At 35.1% G+C, this 22,356-nt stretch overlaps 1 protein-coding gene across 1 annotated transcript in view; it reads right to left on the bottom strand.

Moving 5' to 3' along the window:
- Positions 1-22,356, bottom strand: part of CHM (CHM Rab escort protein) — a 72,356-nt gene that overhangs the window by 13,564 nt on the left and 36,436 nt on the right. The window contains exons 9-12 of the mRNA XM_087749121.1: positions 10,052-10,129; positions 3,976-4,080; positions 3,009-3,072; positions 1,956-2,052 (exon numbers count right to left, since the gene is read on the bottom strand). Coding sequence (XP_087605247.1) covers positions 1,956-2,052; positions 3,009-3,072; positions 3,976-4,080; positions 10,052-10,129 — 344 coding nt within the window. The remainder of the gene's footprint in view (positions 1-1,955; positions 2,053-3,008; positions 3,073-3,975; positions 4,081-10,051; positions 10,130-22,356) is intronic.

Raw genomic sequence — 22,356 nt, 5'->3', positions numbered from 1 at the left:
TATATCTACTTGAACATGAATCCTTCTTTAGTTTCACTTCCTCCTATATATATTTTGTGAACCCTTGAAGTAAATCAGCTATTTAAAGGATAAATATTAACAATATGCTTTGTAGCGCTAAGTTCTTAATTACAGGTTTATCTTTTTTTTTTACTAAGTAGGAAATACAACTTTGAATGACTTAATCATTTAGCTTGTTCTTCTTTTGTATGCAAAGAACTGAGTTCAAGCCTAGGTAACAGTACAATAAATTGGTTATTATTACAGTTACTTATTTTTTGTTAGAAAGCGTTAGGTCAGGTAACCTCTATTTCTATCTATCTTCCATAGAGTCCCAAATTGGTAATCTATTTAACAGAATTCAGAAGAAGGATTTGGAAAGAAAAATAAATACCCAATAAGAACATTCTGTTGCTCATCTATTTCAAGTTCACCTAAAATATCAACAAGAGAGTCATAACGCTCTGTACAGTGAAAACTTTTAATGGAAATACTGGGATGTCCCTTCTGGAAAGGTGATCTCTCAGATACTTTTAGAAGCAAAGACTCTAATGCAGCCGATGACAATAACAAAGTTCTTAAAAGAATTTTTATAACTTTACCTCGAATATATCATGATGTACTCCTTCCCTCCAAATCACATAATGGGACATAATCCCACCTCCACCGAAACTTTCAGAAGATAAAAAGCCCCCAAATATAGTGTACTTCAGGTACTGCCAATTTAATGGTTCAGCTAAGGTAGTCCATTTTCAAAAAAACAAACTAATGACAAACCACCAGTAAGATTCACATGCTTTAGAATATTCTTTTAATCTACTGAAGGAAACATTTATTATTGTGTAAGTGAAAATAAGTCTATTAACCTACCTATTAATTGTTCAGTATATGCTAATTAAGAAAACGGCAGAAACTGCAGCAGAAACAAGAACATATGCTCTAAAATATTCTGCTAGAAACAATACTGAAATACACTTGATGCTTGTACTGAGAACCTATCCTTATGAAAACCAAAATTCATAGCATTTTTTATGAGGCCACAGAGTCCTATGGCATAAAGATTCTCTTAAATTTTAAAGGTAGTCTGAAAGAAGGAAAAAAAAAAAGAAATAAAAGAAATACATGCATCTAACTACATGCATGTTAACTAAGATCCCACCTTTTTGTCTACAGGTTTTTTCTGAAATGATTGGAGAAAATGCTTTGGGTGGGTTTTGGCTCTTTAATTATAGTGGCAAGAGAAATTCTTGGCAGCAAATTTTACAAAGAAAACATTTCTAAGTTTAAAAAAAAAAATCTTAATATTTTGACTTGAAGACTGCACAATCTTAGCTAGTTACAGTGGAGAAGAAACAGCCTGCTAGAGCTCTCCACTAACCTTATCTGCCATTCTACTAAATCTTCAGTTGTCTTAAAAATCTTGCATAACAAACAAAATGTGGAATTATAATACTTTTTTTATCTAAAAAAGAAAATATAGCAGTCGTAACAAAAAGCTCTTTGTTGAGGCTATTTTATAACTACTGTACAGTACACAGAATATTGTCCCAGTACTAATAAGACTACAACTATCAAGCTTATTAGCCACTGAAGTGTTAAAAGGAACATTTGATGTTTGATCCGTTTGGAAATAAAGAATAATAGGTTTTAGTACTGTGAAAGTCACAATAAGATTTTAAATAAATAATTATCACATGTAAATTTAAAAAAAACCCTGAATCTTGTAGTATGATTCCTAAGCCATATGAAACAGCACACAACTGCTACAGAATGAGGACAACGGACTATTTCTCTTGTCTGCTGATCCCAGTAACCCAGTACACACAATTTTCTCAGATAATAGCCTGGTCATTGTGCAGCAGAGGAACGATACGCACGTATTTTTTATTTTGTTACAGAGCTGATAGAGTCAAAGGGGAAAAATATAGTTAAGGTTACATATACCCTGTACTTACAAGTGTCCTTCATGCATGTCATGGTTGAGGAACACAACTCAATGACGCAAACTGCTGGTTTTCCTAGATCCACTGGAGGCACTGTCAAAATGGAAACCTATCAAGCAGAAAGAACAACTTACGTTAAAGCAGAGTAACGTGGATGATGAGGTAACCAACGCAATTCTGAGTAAAGGTGAAAAATAACTGCAGACATTTATACAATTTTGTTTTCTGGTTTATTAGTAACTATTTGTGCAATCAATCCTGAAGAATTTGAGCATTCAAGAATTTCTACCAAAGTCAGCAAGGCCACCTTTGTAAGGAATGTCTGCAGGAGCACAATGGAAAGAAAACCTCGTATCACAGCCCCTTCCGAAAGAGTGACAGTTTTGAAACTCTGTTGGCAAGCAACTGCAAAATCATTTTTGAACACTGGGCAGAGCACTGTTACGTGAGAATGACTGGGGTACTTTTATGCAGGACTGCAAGACTTGGGAAGAAAAGACTTCTCTGTCATATATGTTCTTATTTTGTAGATCCTATTTAACCTGTAAGAATGCAGGAAACGTACAGAATAAACACTTAACACAGGTTAATACCCTTTAAAATTGAGGTCTGACAAGACGGACGAAGCAGAAACATTTAAAGGATCTGAAAGTGTATAATAACAACTTCAAATAGCAAAAGTGAATGTTAATAGCAAAAGAACTTTGCACAAAGTTTAGGCAAGATAAATAAGTAACAGTTAACAGAATACTATGGGTAACAGCTTATTAAAAGGCAAGCAAAATGAACTACCTTAAAGACAGGAGCTCAGAAACTCTATTAATTAATACAGAGCCAACCAAACAGGGAAACCCAAATCATTGAACTAAACTAAACTAAACTAAAATAAAATAAAATTTCCTAGTCGAGTTTGATAGACTAACAAATTAAACAATTATCAGTGGAGAGAGCTGACTAAAAAGCTGGATGCAAGCAGAAACAAAAGCATGAATTAATTCCTACCAACAGCTACATATTAATACATACAATTCATAAAGAGATAAGTGACACAAAATTGATATATACCTGCTGCTCTGAATCTGTGTTTAGTACAGACTGATCTGTAATGAGCACTGCTCTGGAGATCTGCCTACAATTAAATAAAACAATTATGGCATTTCACAAAAACATAAAAAATAGCAATTTGGATTAATCGTTTTGGCAGTAACAATCTAAACATAATACTGTGGGAAGGCTATTTAAACATATAATCTTTATTAATATGATTCTTAGTGGGATATTTTGCCTGTTGCTGAAGTAGGACCACATCTGGAACATTAATGAAGTATTTTCAATGACCAAACCAGATGATGAATAAACGAGCCAGTGCTGTTATATAAAAGAGCTTGAGTATCCTACTGATTTTTAAAAAAATATTTTGTTTATTTGATCAAGACCAGTAGCAGCATGTTACAGGACTTTTTACCTTCCAAACAGCAGAGGACACTTTGGATTAAGGGGAACTACCCTAGAGTGGAGTTCTTGAATTGAAATTTCTAATCCTCCATTGCCTATGATTTATTTCTGCACTGCACCTACTACTACAGTTTGGCTAATATCTCATCTACAATATTTTGAAGACAAAGGCAGTATATGTCCAATGCTTTTGGCATGAACAACAAAACCGAGAGAAAACAATTACTTTTAATGCTTTTCTAAACCTGAACAAATTTAAAGCAAGAACACCAATAGGCACCTCCACCTTCCAAACACTCTTTAACAAATAGGAAATCCCTAACGCACTTAGAGCCATTGGATTTTTTTTTTATAAGAAAAAAGGGGAATATGATTTAGAGGACAATTTAAGAAAATCTAAACACAGCAAGTATACAGTATGCCCTCAAGTATACAGAAGAATAGAAAAACTATGCACAGAACTAAGCTGTACCGCAAAGATAAAGCAGAAGACAATAATCTCTTCAGTGTAACTTCCAGGGTACTTTATATACTATTATTTAAAGCAATTTACTATGTTTACTGTTTTACTACATACCTGTAACACACATTTGTGCATATGCTCTCTGAAAGGTAACTATCTTCCACAATAAAATAGTTAGCGCTTATTCTTTGTCCAAAATGATCCACAACAGCTTTGCATCTGTTAAAAAAATCAAACCAAAATAAGAAATTTAGATACAAGGTAACAAAATCACGTGTAACTTTTCGAAATTGAGTTATATAGCACATTGTTTATATCTTTCAAATAAGTCAGCTACAAATTTCTTTAACAAGTGAACCCCTAAAACAACTCAACTGAAACTGATAACTAAATCCTAGAGTTACACATTCTACCTGGTACATACAATTTTTTACATGCAATGCCGTTCTAGGTAACGGTATCAGAACATTAATGAATTGGTCACTTTAGAAGGAAAACTAAATGTAAACTAATGACACTGGCATTTGATTGTACATGAAAGTGGCGTATGTTTCTTACCTCATCATACATGTAAAAGTTATGTTGTGAATCATTTTGTAGGTGCTACACTATCACAGTGTTATTTTTCCCCAGTCAGCAACTTTTACCAAAGACAAGTTTATTTTGACAATAATATTTAACAAATGACATGGCAAATGAACTTAAGAGATGTAAAGAACAATCCCTGAGAAGTGTGTGCATCAGACTGTTCCAAGAGAACTTTTCTGACCTTCTGTATTTGTGACTAAATATAACAGTTATCTCTTGAGTTACACACAAAAGGATTAACTAAATCACATTGCTCTAAGAGCAACACAAACATTCTTGATAGATACTGCTTTTCTTTGAATATATACCAATTCTAACACAAACATGTATTCGTCTGCCTCAGGCAATACTTGAAAAAGTGGGGGGGGAGAGAAAAACCCAAGACGCCCCCCTCCCCAGTCTTTCTGAATGCAAGCAGGTCAAAACAAAATGAGAATAATTAGAAGTCGAGACAGTGCTACAAAAAATTTCAAGAGTCAAGTGTAACGCAACAGATGAACACTTATAAATGGGACAGAAATGCAAACCACAGGAAAGAAGCGATTCAGAGAGCTTAAATGAGAACCGGGTACAAATTCCAGATTTTAATGGGGAAAAAAAACTCTATGAAAGAACAAACTTCAGACTTACATATGACATATATGAAACCAAATCATATGTACAAGAAAAATAAGAAGGAGGCTGCATACAGACACTAACTAAAAACAACCTCTACTGCCGATTCCTATATGCCATGATCTGTGTTATATTTAGTTGTACATATTTTCCTCAAATTGAGACGTTGCAAACAGTTTTTAGAAACCGCTGCAGGTTTAAAAAGCACCTATCTTAATGAATGCTTTTCCCATCTAAAGTGCAAGCAAAATACATGCACTACAACTTCTTTCCCTATAGCTTGTTTCCATATCCTAAGGATCTTTAAGACTCAATACTGATTTCTAAAGCAAGATTTTAAGGTTTTCTACAATATCAGAACATTAACTGTATAACTAACTAAAGCATATTCGCTGTACTTAACTTTTGCTTGGTGTATGAAAGTTACCGTATTGTTTTTAAATTAAGTTCTTCTGAATCAGCATCTCAATGTTTCACCTGATTTAATATACAGGATTCAAACCAGTAAATTCTACCTCAGACACGCACGCATGCACTTGAAAACATTAAAAAGAAAAAGGTTGTCTAACAGAGATCCCTTACAGATTGAAATGTGTTTTATTATAGCGCAACATTATTCCTGTATCAGTAAATATCTGACATGCAAGTTATGCCTTATGAATAAACAGCATTTCTGTAACCTCAAGTTATTCATGAGCTTCTGTGATCAAAACTATCTATAAAACTAGAGAAGATGAGAACCAAACCTAAATAAGTAATAGCAGTCAGCTGTCACTAGCTTTACTAAACCAGTTACTTCTGTAGTCTGAAACGAGAATTGGAAAAGGGCGCATGCAATGCTTATTTACAAATCTAAGAGGTTAATGACAATTAAGCATGTTTTTATGACGCTAACTTCTAATGCTGATTTCACAGGAATCTGGATAGCACGTATATACTTATATTCAAATTCAACAGACAACTGGAAAATAGTAATTAAAAGAAAAGCCTAATGGTCCAAGCATTGTTTAACGTTAAACACGTAGTACTCTTCATACGGTTTCAAATCACATTGTATTCAACACGTGTTCCACTCGCAACTTTAAGAAGTTTTTTCTTCATGTTAACCTAACCGATTTCATTCTCAAGCACTCATTTGAATACTGCAAATAAACAAGGAAGTCGAGCTGCTACAGTTCATTTCTAATTATAACCTTTCTTATTGTTTATGAAACAATTTCCCCTGCCACCCCCCTACACATTATAGAAGGGGAAAGGTTGATTAAATGTCATGTTGCATCACTCAAAGCCAGCAAAAGCAACTACACACTTTTTATTTTCCTGCGAAGTGTTGTTCCTCTCCTTTGTTCAGGAATAGCTATCAGGTCATAGCTTGATAAGATTTTAAGCAGAAAGAGAGATAGAGCTTTTAATTTCAGTCTCCGCTTTACTTCAAAGGATGATGCTGAGAAAATTTCTTTCAAGTACTGCTTCCAAATATGGAAAACACTTATGCACTGACATTATCAGGTCTCTGTCATCTGATATGTGTTGGGACAATGAATCATACAGAACCCTCCATTGACCTTCTTTCAATGTGTCTAGATAAAAGGATGAAAATTAGAATCCATCTCCTTGCAGTGCCACGAGTTATAAATGTACTTTATAGGGCTCATTATCCAAACTAATGGACTAAGGGCGACATCCTTGAAATGGACTTACCAGCACTGACAAAGCCAGTATGCAATATTTCAAGAAAGATATGTAAATTACTATGTTTGCTATATCTTTTTATTACAGATGTATAAATTTCCATTTATCACATCTTCTCCATTTTTGCGACAGAATTATGTAATTGGAAACATATGTAAAGTGTGATCAACATAAAATGCCTACCATTATTATTAATGCAATCCATGTAATTTAAAATACTTTAGATTTTATCGTATGTACCCAAAAAGTGACCTACAATAAACATGGAGAAAATAAACAACAAAAAGAAACATCACTATTATACAAACATTCAATGTGCTTTTTCCTCAACCTAAGGAATACGATGTCTTTTTTATTTTCTAACAGAGCACCGCAGCTCTATCAAGGCCGCAGGATGTTCTGCAGACATATTAAAATAACAGACCTAATCCGATACATTATGTAAAAAATAGAAATTTTCAAGTGGATTACCAAAACCTTACAGTAGGTATGTCTGAGAGTTTCTACACTTTCACACTGTCTTCCCTGATTCTTATTTTCATAAACTACTAAAAAGGCTATAGTAACACGATAAAAATAATTGTATAGTTGGGGATGAAACCTACTATTCTCTGTATATACAGTTATGGGTAGTAAAAAAGTGAAAAGGCAATTCAACTAGATATTGAACGGGTTCTTATTTTTCTTGTGCTGGAGAGAATGTTAGAAAGGAGTTGGAATAAACTTCAGAGATATTTAGGGACTTCAAATTAAACTCTAAACTATCAAACAAAAGGTTTGAGAAGAAAATCAAGCCTGTAACTGTAAGTATAAATTTTCCTTACATGTACTAAAACAAGAATATTAAAAGTAGCGAAAAAATAAGAGCACTAAGATCTTGATGAAGTCTGGAAGCCTATAGAAGATGCTTATCAAATAGCAATGAATACTGCACAATTTGACTAAATTTCTACTGTTGAGACTTTAACCTATTTGTAAGCAAGGTAGGCTGCCTCTGAAACTACAGAGACAGCTCTAGTGACAACGAGATATGAGTTTGACTGTTACCAATTACTATTAATGGCCTGTTGACTCAAAAGCTCAGTAACTCATAAATACCCTCATTAACAATTTGATAGCTGATTTTTATTAGGCAAAACACTGAAGCCCAAAGCCAAGAGGAAATCAGAGCTGCCTCAAGAAGGGAATACACAGTAAGGAAAGAGACAACATGAAGAAAGAAAAAGAAGGGAAAGGAAATAGTGACGAGCTTAACCACAAACTGGGTAGCTTGCTAAGTGCCACTCTAAGGAAAAGACTTGGCAAGTAAAAGCAGTACTGCATTCAGGTGAGAGAAAAGAAAAACAAGAGAAAATAATACAACTGAATAAAAACATATACCTGGGTGAAAGAAACTCAGCTTTCTGAGTGACAGTTTTGCTATGGTGAAGAGGACATTTGAAACTTTTTAAAATTATTAGGAAAAAAAGAGAATGTTATATGATCATTTTCATTGCTGAAAATACTTTTTTAAAAAACATATTTTGACCTAGGCTGTGTTATTTCATCATCTCAAAGAAGTCTGACACTTCTCTTGTATACATTTTGTTTGTTTACTTTTATTTTGATGTAGAAATGCTACTTGGTAAAATACCTGCTTTGAACCTATGGGAGACCTAAAAAGAGACAACAGAAGCAGGCGGGCAGCTCCAAGGAAAAGGCAGGTGACTAGATGTGTGAAGCTGGATGTGCTGTGCTGCTTCATATTCAGCATCAGATAATGGCATTACTAAAAGACCAATGTTTTTGGAATAATGAAAGTCTGGTAAAGTCTGGTAAAACTATTTCAGTAATTCTGCACCTCAAAGATCTGTCCTTCAGTCTTAAGTGAAAATGGTGTAAGTGAACCAGTCAAGCAGCCTAACAACCTAAAAAAGACACTTGAAACCTAACTGGAACCCCGAGGAACTTATTAGATGCAAAACATAAAAGCAGGTTAAAGGAAAAGCAGCATGCCACCGTTTTTAGAATACATATAACCTTAACAAAGAGAACATTAATTTCAAAGGTCTTCAGAATCTGTTGGAAACTGGGACAACCAACACCACTGACCAGTTAAGATCGCCATAGAGCAGTGTTTGGAAGTGGCTAACAACTAGGAGTTTTGTCTCTCTGAAAGAGCAAGTTAACTATTTAAACATTATGGGGAAAATAAAGCTCCCTATAGTAAAAGTTCAAATATTACTGTTAAAAAAACCACAGAGTTTATGAAAGGGGCATAATTTCATTGGCATATGAATTAGGCACTTAAGACGACAACACACATGATGAAATACTATCACATTTGCATCTCAAAGTCTAAAACTATGCAATGAACTTCAGAACCTTAAGAAACTGGCAAAGATAAAATATATTGTTTATAGAATTTCAGGAAAAACAGATACTACTTGACCATGTCATGACAAATCTAGCTACAAGTACCATGCTCAGAGAATCAAATGTGCAGTGCAGCTGGAAAGTAAACACATTACACCGATCATTTAACTACTAATTTTCCTAATAAAATGTTACTTCATATTTTCTGGCTTAACTTTCAAAATTTTCTACAGAACGTTTTGAGCTTTTCAATTACAGAAACTAAGCTGAAAACAGACTCTTAAGAGACCCAAAGTCTGCAGTTAGACTAATAACTGCTAGAATGTATAGAACAGAAACCATGACAATTTAGAGGTGTGAAACGTGCCACTATGCAAAAAACTACGGGTTGATTTTTCTTAGCTCAACTTTAAACTCGCCTACAGGCCTGATATTGTTGTAAAAGAATTTATCCTAGGATAAGAGGGCAGCATAGTTTATGACAACAATCTACCTGAAAACTCATTAAAGTCTTTTCTCTTAGAGTGACATGCATTATCAGCAAAGATTAATCTGATGAGTCTTTAGGTGAGCTCCATTTTTAAAAATGCAATAACAGAGGGCTTTGTTGTCATCTGATGAAAATCAATTAGAGTAGGTAAGGCCACAAGGAAAACTAACATCACTCATCACCAGCCCCCCGGCAGCTGAAATGATTTGTCTTCCAAGCTTGGGTGATCAGGAGCTGTAGTAATATCACAGGGAAATTAATTTAGTTTCTATATTCTAGACCCACTTTCCTTGTTCTGGAGGACCTATACACAAATTACTTTTAATCAAGGTTGATGTGTTATTAATACCAAGGAGGATCTTTGAAGAATCATTTTTTTTTTAAATTGACTTAACACATTTTTCATCTGTATTTTGTATATAAACAGAAGGTTACTTATATTACCCTTACCGTCCAGATTCTTTGTCCACTACAAGGCACTGCACAGAATGGCGAAGACAATAGATACCACCAAATACAGCACACATCCTAGAAACATATTAAGAAAAAATAAAGGTTACTCCTATCACAACTAATTGTAATCAGTGTGAGTATGTATCATAAGCAAGGCAAAGTACTGTGCACGTTGTAGTACGTTTTTAATGACACATCTTAATCTCCGAATCAGACAATCAAAAAACAATCAAAATAAAGCACGTCATATAGCTTTTGTAAAGGATATGTTGTTAACTTTTTTCTCTATTAGCATTTATCTTAGTCCTCTGAATTGCTACATTAGCTTCAGCACTCATTCTCTGTTACCATCTTCGTCATTCAGGATGGAAAAGAACCTGTTTACTGAAGATCCATAGAGTATCTACTGATATTCTGACCGCGCTACACTGCACATGGCGTAGAATAAAAATGTAAGAACACACGATAACCATTCCAACCTCTTACCAGAATTCTAACAGTGATTCAGAAGTTATTTCTCTACTCTTACGAAACGTACCATGGGAACTTCATTGACTACGAGCAGCTCAAATTTTGAGGGCATTGAGAAGTGCCCCAACAGAATGAAGACTTCTTACAAACTAAAGATGAGCTCTTTGTTACAAATAGTGATTCTTCCACATTCTATGTTATGATATAGTCGCTGGACTGATGTTAGAAAAAATTCCTAAATGAAAAAAAGAACCAGCTTCACAGGTGAGTTTTTCAGAACCTGAAGTACACTAAGCTATTCAGCTGTCTTCCACTTACAAACAAAACCCAATACCTAAACCAAAGAAAATTATGCTACCCAAACATTAAGCCAATATCGCAACTCGTCTGTTTTTAAACTCTAAGGAGACTCAGAATTTAAGGAAACTAGATTATGACACGTAAATATGAGGGACTCCATGTCAAGTCAGACCACTGCAAAATTTCATCACTAGCCAGGCTGTTTTATCACCTCCTTGAAGATATCTCGGACTAAAACTCTTCACCAGATGAATCTGTCCTACGCACAACGTCTGAGACTGCCCTCCCGTAAAGCTGCACAGTACAAGTTCAGTTGGTCTGACGATAAACATGATCCCAGGCTAATCCCCACATCCTAACTTCCTATATCTACCAAAAGCCAGGCTTAATCTCTGGGGATTACTTTTCTGTTGATTTGATGTGGCACAAGGTAAATTAATTCACAAAAAATGAAAGTTTAGTTTCTGCAAGTGATGCGTAAAATTTTTACTGGACCCACGCTAACATTGAAATGACTGTGATATCACTAGTTCTAACTTTTTTTAATTCAAGTTCGTGCATGATTTTAATCTATGCCTGCATTCTTCAGAATGCTGTCAAGCAAGTATACACAACCAATATTCTTTTTGCTACGTATTTTAAAAAAAATTCTTTAAGCTTTCTGTGAGAGCACTATAATGCAGAGAAATGCACACTCTTACAGAAGCAGGATGTATGTTAGAGACTCTCAAGGACGAAGCTTCATAATTAACTGAGAATTAAGATAAACTTCAGTTTTTTGTTTACAGTGCATTATTTCAGGGGCATTCTTACTATAATGATAATACAAAAGCAGAGGATGACGTTCTCTAAAACTTGGTGTGACAAAAGGTAAACCAGTAAGAATATTTTAAAAATATTTTTCAAATTATGTTAAATCAGAAATAATTGTTCTCTTCAAAATTTCCAGTCAGCATGGAAATCACTCAATGGAAAAAGGTAAAGAAAAAAGATGCAGGAGGCGTGTCCGGTCCCTTACAATACAATTTTAGGTTTGGGCTGTTTACAATGTCTGAGCTACCTTGGGAATTTTTAATATTTAGGTATTTATTTACTTATTTAAGAATCTCCAGTGGTTCATTCAGATCAATCAGCTATCACTGACCTCTTCTCACGTATGCTGAAGAGAAAGGACAAATAATTTGCATATTGACATAAACTGCATATCCTTATCTCAGAGAGAACTGCTCTATCAGAGACAACTGTCAAATGCTATCAAGTGACATTTGACAATTCTTCCTTTGTCCTAGAAGTTCAATACACCTGTGTTCTTCTTGTGATCCCTAGTAAATAGCCTCTTATGAGTAACAGATAAAACAGGCTGTAGCACATTCAATACAGCGACACACTGTTCCATTTCACCATGCCGGAGCAGGATACTGGGAGTTTTCTGAGTTCCTGTTATTCAGCTGAGGTTCAGTATGACCCAGCCGTGTGATGGTCAGCTCGCAGACAGAAGGACAGAGCTGAAACTGGGAAGGCATAAAAATTAGAAATTACACCTGCCGTTTCATTAACAGAGTCTGCCCAGGTATTGTTTTTAAAATAAGAACGTGTAATTCTATTTATCTTTTGGTAGAATTTACACTGTAATTTAACAGATTAGTGTGACTATATTTCTAATACCTGCCTTGCATTAGCCAAGGCATCAGACTAACCAAAGCAAACCATCAGTATGAGAGAGGTAGGCTGGTTTGGTGGAACATAGTTCTTCCAGATTTCCGGGATGATAGCAGGATTTTCCTGGTTTACAAACAGGTTGGTTTTTGGTTGGGTTTTTTTGTTTGTTTGTTTGTTTTTAAGTTAAAGAGCTTTAGGTTGTTCAAAGATGATCAACTTGAAAACTTTCATTTTGCAAACCTGACTTCCTAAAATAGAATCCATATTGGCATTCAAAAGTCATACTAGACCATTTAAAGATGGTACCGCAATACCTTTTAAACGGCATGAATGACACAGAACGGCAAGCGGCTGAGGTGCATTACCAACTCACACCTCTTCTGAGTTGTACTCCAAAAGGCAGCAGTCTAAGGCAATGTCAGCAGCATCGCTACCGGCTGAATCAGAAGATCCAGTTCCCTAGAAATACCTCTTCCACCCATGCAGAAGCAGGGAGAACATACACCACGTTGAATCCCAACCTTGGTTGTCTGGAGATTGTTGAAGATGACACAAAGGTTAAACATCCACTGAAGAATTATTATAGAGCCTTGAGCTACAGGCTTATTATCTCTAATGCTGCAATCAATGGCTTCTTGCCTGACAAAGCATGTATTAGGATCTTTCAAACCAACTCCGATGAATTTATTTCATATGTTGCATAAAAGAACAGCACTATTAACCTAACTAGAACTAAGATTCCTTTGTTAAAAACTATAAATTATATTTTTCCTTTGACTTCAACCACAGTCAAGGGCTTTTTGATATATGCACTTTATTTTTCTAGCACGCTTTGAAAGAACCTTTGCTGCTTGGCTGCGCAAAAATGTGAATTACTTATTTTCAAGAGTAGCCTGCTATCCAGTGGAGGAGGGCATGACCTGTTTTCATAGTAGGCTAGCAGAAAACTTCTCTTTTTAAATGAAAACGGAAAGGAATTTTGATTGTGTTGTGTTAAACAATTACAAAGAGCCAAAATACCTATTAAAACAGCTTAGCATGAAAAGTGACATGATTAGGAAGAACTTGCCACAATTATTTAAATATAGAAATTGAAATATTAAACTAAATGGTATCCCAATAATTTATGACAAAGTAAAATCATTGCGCTAACATTACTTTCATACAATAGGCTATTCAAGATGATTTGACTGTACTTCAAGTACAAGGCAACTCTTTGATACCATTAACCCTAAATGACAGACATTTAAACTGATATTACTCTAATTAACTGGCGACTGCCTACACCAATAATTCAAGTTTTGCTGAAAGATAGCAACAACACTGTACTCAACTTCAACTTTGCCCTGGTGACATCAAATCATATTACAGCTAAATTAACAGTTGTGAAAATTTTTGGCCTGGTAGCCCTCCATCATACACAGCCTTTAAATGCCACTTCAGTTCCCATCAAGGCAGGAATCAGCAGTTGTAATTTTTAATACAGCTGTGAAACAATAGGACATATTAAAAGCTGAATTTTTGACAGCATATTCACGATGATTTATGAGTTTGTATATAATTTGATTATTCTATTAATTTTACTGATTACTGATTCAGCTAATACAGTGAAGGTCACTTACAAAATAAATCTTCATTACATTTCACAGAAAGTAACTGCCTCCAACTAGTTGTTTTCTTTAATTAAACACTAATGTAACAAGATAGGAAATAGGCTTCAGGGTTGCTGCATCTGTTGCTACAAGAGGAGTTTACCGCTTTGATGTAATGCTCTCCGATATTAATTGAACAAAAATAGAATGTCTCTCCATCTGACATCTTGATTTTCAACACAGAGATACCATAAACACCCTTAAATTATAGACTTACCCGCAGATCATTCGGAAACTACATAAAAGAACTGGAAAGCCATATCATATAGTTTCACACCAAAAAAAGTAGTTTTGATTTCCAGCATATAGTTTGTCTTCTACTTTCTAAAATGCATGGAGCAATTAATTAAAAAATTTAATATTTTTCTCCCCAGCTGTACAGTCTTCTATAGCAAAAATTATTTGCTTCCATCCTTAAAGATGAATACTTCATGTACAGCACAGCAAGCTTTGGAGAAAGATCAAAGAAAAACATGCCAAGTGCTGAATTAATGAATTGTCCTCTTTCAATGTATTTTTTACGCACAGAGCAAGCTGTGACCTGGTTCTTATGTTAAATTCTGTGTTTCCTGAAGGGTCCCTAGAACTTCAGCATTTCTACAATATTGTTGCATGTTCTAAAAACATTAGACAGCAGAATGCAGATAAATCAAATCAATAAAATGGCTACAGTAAAAAAAAAAACCAGACAGTTAATTTTCCGACACAGAGTTCTCATAAAAAAATCAGATCTCAGTACATGTACCCAACCAGATGAAATAAAAAAACAAACAAACAAACAAAAAAACCCAAAACACACAAAAAACCAGCACCAAGGAAATAATGAAGATAATAATGTCAACCAGAACTGTCCTGGCATTTGGAAAGCTATGGGAAAGGATAATATGTGCCAATAAACACATTTATGTAAGTAAATGAAGAGTCAAATAGTTTGACTTTTTCCTGGAGACTATGTTCAGCATTCCTGTAAAATTTAGAAAAGGTCCTGAAGGATTATAGGATCACCCTAATTTATAAATCCAATTAGCAAAGTGACAGATTTAAAACTGTCAGAAAGTTCCTGCATAGTTATCAACCAGAAGCTAGTTAACTTCCAAAGAGTATTTTGCAGGAACCACAATTTCTATGCCTGTATTCATATAGCACGATGACTGCTTTCACCAGATCTCCACTTCTGTCCTAGCACAGTGAAACAGAAGGAAACCCTAGCACTGTGACTGGGAAATGCTACAGGAGAGTTGCTGTAATGGCAAAGCTCCCAATCAAAACACGGGGGGGGGGGGGGGATGAGGGCTTCTGCTCATTCCAGTTTCAGCAAACTCTTTTCATGGAGAAAGACACAGCAGGCAGGAATGGTGACAGCTCAGGGAGGAAACGCCACAGCTGAGAGAGGGGTTGGGGAAAAAAAAAGTAGCCCAGTCAACTGTCATTTTATAGCAAATTTCATATTTCTTATTTTCTCTAGGGATTTAAAACCCAAATTTCATTTTAAAACTAAAATATCATTCCTTTTTATTGTATGGGATTTAGACTGCTGTATATAGAAATACACATTCACATACTGTGAAGAGGTCTAGTACAGCGTATAGTATTTGACAGTAAAACAGGTAACAAGATAAAAACTGGTGTACTGATTTTCTTTAGAACCCAAACTTAAAGGATCTAAGTAATATACCTACTTACAACTTAGCCTAAGATGCATTAAACCCCCTGGGCACTTTTTTCTGTAATTACAAAACAGGGATAATTTAAGTCTATTTCATCGGAGTCTGGCAAGGATTAATATTTATTGTCTATGGTATCTGAATGGCCAAATCTGCACTGAAGTGCAACTATTTCAAGAGTTTTAACATTTACGAGTTCCTATTATGTGATGTGCAAGTTTAGGGGTTTGGCAAGTCGATGCCGCCTTTTATGGGCTCAAGATTTCCAATGCTCAAGATTCTAAACTCAAATGTTAGAAGACATTGCAATAAAAATCTTACTTCATCATACATTTTTATGTTCCTAGACTTCCAGTATTGCTTCACGTAAGTGTACATTTATTAAGCTGTTTCTAAAACCTGAGCAAGTTCTGTTGACAAAAATAAGACCGTGTATAAGCTCTATTTTCAGTTGTCAAACTGTTAGTAATTTAAGCAACCACACTATTGGCAAGCTTACTACTAATACAAGAGCTACATTACTAATGACTCTTGTAGAAGAGCTGCTTAGAGAGTCTAAGAGTGGTGGAAAAGAAGCTTAGTTGTATCCATTAATAAATTCCTAATAAAAATAAATGAGAGACCAGTTTATCCAATAATGCACTTGAAAGTCATTAACACCACAGAATTTTTCCGTAATAATGTACACTTGTCAGCTATCCACTTCTACAAGCCTTCCACTATGAAACTAATTTCCCATCTTCCACATTTAAAATAACCAAGAACAAAAAATCCTCATTTAAGAAATACTGAAGTTGCACAAATATGGCAATTGTAGAAAAAGCTGCTAACAAATACGTGCATGGTATTTCACAAAAATCTGCTTTGGAATAGCAGCTGCTTAGCTTTAAGTTATTTCTGAAGCAAAAGTCTACTTCTGTTCACAGTCAGTGCTGCACTTCAGATCAGAATAGTTTTGGTTCCACACCACCCTCACATGGGCTACACGAATGTGGCCAGTTCAGCCCCTGCGTGCCTGGAAGCGTTACGTAGGCTGCTCTACCGTGCCCAGCTGCTGATTCGGCAGATGGGACGTTCTCTTTTCTGCTATATCCTTACTTTTTGCAGAAGGCAAATTTGTAGAAGTAATATCTGATGGAATAGACCTGCAGTTCACAAGAGAGCGTACAACCCACCCAACTTCAGTTTCTTGTCGGCTGGTGAATAAGTAAAAAAGATGCTAACTTCATGAGAGGTAGACAGGGATGAGACACCCTTGAAACAATCCTCTGTACAACAGGAAATAAAAGAACCTCTGCAGGGGGGGGGGAAAAGACATTTAGCATATAAGGATTTTGCAAACAAAGTCTTTTGCGTAAGTTTAATCTAATTTCTTAGCTTACGAGAAAACAAATTAAATGGGACATCCTACAACTTGGAACACTTAAGAGGTGGAAAAAATATCTGTGCAACAAGTAGGCCTTCCAATGCTCAGGAAAGAAGAAAAACCCAAATTTGACCATGAACTCTTAATGACTAGATTATTCCATGGTAACAGGTCTCTTGATCAAATAAATTAAAAAAAAAAAAAAATCAGATTTGTGTCAAATTTTAGATTTGCTCTCTTGAACGCAACTGCTCTTGCCAGCAGAAGTGTTTTGTGGGGTTTTGTTTGTTGGTTGGCTTTTTAAAAAAAGAAACAGTCTGGGATTTAGCCTTCTTAAATAAAGTATTTAGAAAGAATGACAAGTTTACTTTAAAATTTACCAAATCAACCTAAGAAGTTATTTACAAGAAAATCTCCAGAGGAATGAAAATGATTAAGATTTTAGCAAACAGTTATAAGTCACAGAGGATTATGAAAATTTATCTGGATAAGAGTACAGCCAGAAAAAGTTCCATAACACGGTTAAGGGCAAAGTATTGCCACTTGTTGAAGCAAAAAGGGATATTAATAAGTTCTGTTACAGAATAAATTTATTGTGCTTCCAGAAACTGCAAAGTAAATCCAAACACCATTGAAAGATGATGACTGAGATGATGAAATGAGGCTACCGTCTTCTCAGCAACAACTCAAAATCTGAGGTAAAGAATTTGAGACTAGGTCTAAAATAAGTAGTTCCAGAGCCATGAAGTTTTGTCAAGATTGTGAACAGTCATAATCACAATGTAAAAAGTCCTGTTTCTTAAAATAATGACATTGTTAACCTTTAACATTGTTAAGTCTTTTCAACAAATTTAGTCAGTACACTTGCATCTCATTTTACAAAATTATCTAAAACCAGACCTCAAAGCGAAGTTGCTAGAAAATTAACTTGCACTTAAGTTGCATGGTGTACCCTTGACTGAGTTTTGGGCAAAGGCCTGAAATGAACTAGAGGATAAACACCACATTTCAACCATATTGCAGCTGTATGAGCATAGCTGCTTACGAAAAGTTTACTGGAATTTGAAAGAAAAGTTGCTTAATGCTGGCTTATTAAATGGAAGAATTATATAAACATTTTTCAAGGATATTGCAATTAACACAACTTTTTAGTGAATCTAGGTTAAGAATCATTCTCTGGGATGCTAAACTCAAGAAACATATGATTTACATGAAAGTAAGGTGAGGATCCATCAGCAACATGTTCAGCTATTTAATTAGCAAGTGTTCTAGACATTATGGCTAAAGCATTGTGGAAACTCTAAGAAATCAGTACACAGGAGGAGAAAAAAAAGAAAGAAAAAGAAAAGTTCAGTGGTTTCTGTACTCCTGTGATGGTAGTTAACTGCAAATGCACTCTGAAGACTACTCTGTAGGGAAGGCAGAAGTATGAGACCCGCCTGGCTCTCGGTTCTACCGACCTCGCAAGAGAAGAAGCCGTTCCTTGCGCAAGGTCCTTCAGCTGCAATTACACAACAGCTCTGCCCTCAGAGAGGAGCTGGGGAGATCAGGACCCTAGGGCAGAGGCACACAAACTAGAAGCAGTCACTAAGCATTAGCTCATCTACAAAATCCATTTATGTGCTCTCTGCCTCCAGAAAAGACATAAAAATTCAAGTTATCTTAACCCTCAATGAAATCCAAGGACTATTTTACTAATTCAGTAATGTTTTCGAAGCTACCTTTCTCTGTCTTCTAGTTAAATGAAAAAGGACTCTGCTAAACTACATTTGCATTACATCTCAGATTTGCTCCAAAAATAAACATCCATGTCATTTCCATAGCTCTTCTGATAATGCTGTAACATATTTGTATGTCTGAGTCCTAATTCTCAGGAAGAATATATAAGCCAGAATCTTCACATCGCCACACAAGCAGAGAGTAATTTACTTGTTAAGAGATAATACCAAATAATCTATCAGATATACTTCCTTCATATTATCAGCGTCTTAATTATTAAAGCAAATAATTACTGAAATATCATGTCATTACAGCATTTGCATTTTGTGCCTTTAAGTTCCAAATATGTTTGTAAAATGAAGAAAGAATAATCAAGAATTAGGACAAGGTAAGTTATTTTCAGCCATTTTTAATATGGAATGTTACACTTATTTTTCCTATACTACAGGGTATATTCTAGTCCCTATAATACAATTTCTTGACAGAAAACTTTTCCATGCCTAGTTAGGGATCTGAAATCTATATACTTGGACAACATTCATATGATTCAGAGCATCCCTTGTGACATACTCTAATGGCTGAAGGACTTCACGAGGTATAAACTTCTGAAGAACACTGCATTTCTAGTCAGTGAAACAGTAAGGAGCAGAAAAGCTCTCATTTGTAAATAATTTTTTAAACAAAGAACAAACATCTCACTGAGAAGAAAGATAAAATCTAAAACGGGAAGGTATTTTCAAACTTCCATACACTTAGAATGCATTTCACAACAAAGGTTATTTCCAAATTAAAAGTCTTTTCCTGTCAAATTCTGAGAAATAATGCGGGCAAGGACACAAAAGCATTCCATAGCTTTATTAACGACAATGCTCACTGATCTGTGAATAACCTGAAAAAAAATGAAGATTATTGAGTTACTTTACCAATCTATCCATCCATCACTAGTGAACAGGTCTCAGAATGATGGATTATCTCACTTCCCCGATGTTTATCCCAAGAAAGAGTTTCTCCTTAGAGGGAAAAACAAACAACTGATCCTACAAACAGTCATGCTAACTACGCTTGCCCATTTTGCATTCATCTGCCAACAAAGTAAAGGGAAATATATCAAGTTTGTCTTTAAAAGCCAAACTACATAAAAAGTTTTATTATTTCACTGAAATGCACGTGAAAACAATTAAGAACAAAGCAGCACTGCAGCTACGCTTACCATTCAGTATTTTAGTAAAAAACAAGTCATAGTGACAAGTTGTCAGTAATTTCAAAATAAATTTTCAGGTCCAAAGAAATGGAATAATCTTAAGTGATAAGAGATATATAAATATGAGAATTATGTATTTTGAAATGTAGGACTGAACTCGTATCTCAGATACAGCCTATGTTCTTTAAATCACCTGTGATTTTCACACTTGCATAGAACTGCACACGTGCTAAGACTCACATCTGTCGTATCTGATCGTCACGAGGAATTAACATTGTTTGAATTTCTCATTAATATGCTAAATCATACAATTAACATACAGAAAAGTTATGCATATTGCTTACATGTAGAAATATGATACTCATTTATAGGTTCGAATGAAAAAGACGTTACACTAAATTTTTAATACATCAATTCTAAGTGCTTATTACAGTCGGGTTTCCTGAAGTCTAGTCTTGATTTCAGAACACTAACACCTTCCTAGAGACTGTAACAGGGACATACCTGGAAATGTTAAAGTACCTGAGATTACCTCAGAAGCTTCGACATTTGTAGCAGATAATAGCTCAAATGTAAGGGTAAAAACTGATTATTCATTTTTGAAATATATACAGGAACCTTCGAAATCAATCACACAATCCATCATATCTCAGCCTGGACTCTTAATCTTCTTGTAAATATAGGGATTGAAAGAGATGAACTGTCTTAATCAGATCTTTCCTCCATCACAAAATTACTACTGTCACTGGCACTGACAGAAAAATGACTAATTTCAGCTAGAATCTGTAACAACTACTAAAAAAAGGTTATGTTGCCCACCAAATACATACACAATGTAAAAGTTCAAAGCCTATTTATAGGAAATGCAAGTCATTAACTGACTACCATAAAAGTCAGTGAATCACTAATTCCTATGGCAAAGCAGCCCAAGACATTCTACCACCTCAGCACCTATCGCCACGACCACATCTCTCAATTCTTGGATGATTCTTACAAAGAGGAAAAAAGATAGGATGTGTTACCCCCTAGAACCTTTATGAGATGACAGACGGCGTAGTGTCCAATTCCCTCTAAAACTTCAAGTGGGAAAAAACTGAACTGCTGCTTCTCAAAAAGTCTTGTTTCCATTTGGATGTTCATATTTGCAAGAGTCCAGAAAAAAGAATCTGAAACTGAACTGAGGAGAAACTATGCACAGTCTCCCCGAAAATTCAGCGTGTTCACAACGCAAGCACTGAGAAAAATCACAGGTGTGAGGCCACAACCTACAACTGACTTGCAGCTGTCATTCGTTAAGCAGCACTGGTCATGGCTGAAGAGAATCACAACAGAAAGCTTCCAGAAAGACTTCCTCTCAAAGGAAAACTGAAAATAAGAGGCATATTTCACAGAGGTGAACTGTAAAAGTGAACTATATGAAAAAATATTTATAAAATAGCACTTGCAAACACTCCTCAAAGCCATAAAAAAAAACCTCAAAGTTTTTGCTTCTGAAAAAAATGGAAGGAGAGAGAGTCAAGTTACAAAGGAGGAATTTTGTACCACATGCAAAAGCAAACATGTCTTCATATTTGACAACTATTTCAGATTTTTAAGTCAAATATCTTTTTTTTTTCCCCGTTACAAAGGAAAATTTGGAAGCTGACAATTTTAACATTAACCTCCTACGTCAGAAAATATTTGGGGTATTTCCTAATGGTTTCTACAAACAGAAAAAAACATCAAAATCACACTAAATATTCTAAATGTTTTATCACGGAGATTTTACAGTTTACAATGATGCCCAATTACAGCTTTTCTTTAGTGATATTTTTTCAAGAAAATGAAAGCTGTATTACCGATTTGCAAGAAACGTGTTAATGGCAAACAGCAAAATATGTATTGGTTTCCCTAGCTGCCTTACATATTGAAGTTTTGGTGTCTTACCATATCAAATGTAAAGGCTTGCTTTTATTTTCCTCAAGAATGAGATATTACTATATCTATTTTTACTGAGCATAATACTACTACTACTTCATTAGAAAGGAAGAGACATCACAGTTTCATACCAAGCAGTTTGAACCAAAGGAAGCTGTTATACAGGCCAGTAAAGTTTTGCTGCTTGTCAGCTTGGAGTAGCATGAGGCTTCCAATGACCTTCCTTGTACCACGAATCCAATTTATGGAGACAGAAATCTCACATCTGTACCTCGACATATTGGGAGGTACATTACAGTGATATAAAAGTTTAATTTTCTCTCCTAAACCATACCTGTTTAAACCAATAAAGA

The sequence above is a fragment of the Nipponia nippon genome, unplaced genomic scaffold (genome assembly GCF_047370975.1).
Source record: "Nipponia nippon isolate SJK-2023a ecotype South Korea unplaced genomic scaffold, ASM4737097v1 scaffold_12, whole genome shotgun sequence".
Classification (NCBI taxonomy): domain Eukaryota; kingdom Metazoa; phylum Chordata; class Aves; order Pelecaniformes; family Threskiornithidae; genus Nipponia; species Nipponia nippon.
Note: the sequence above shows the minus strand (reverse complement) of the source record. Positions and strands in the feature narration are given on the sequence as shown.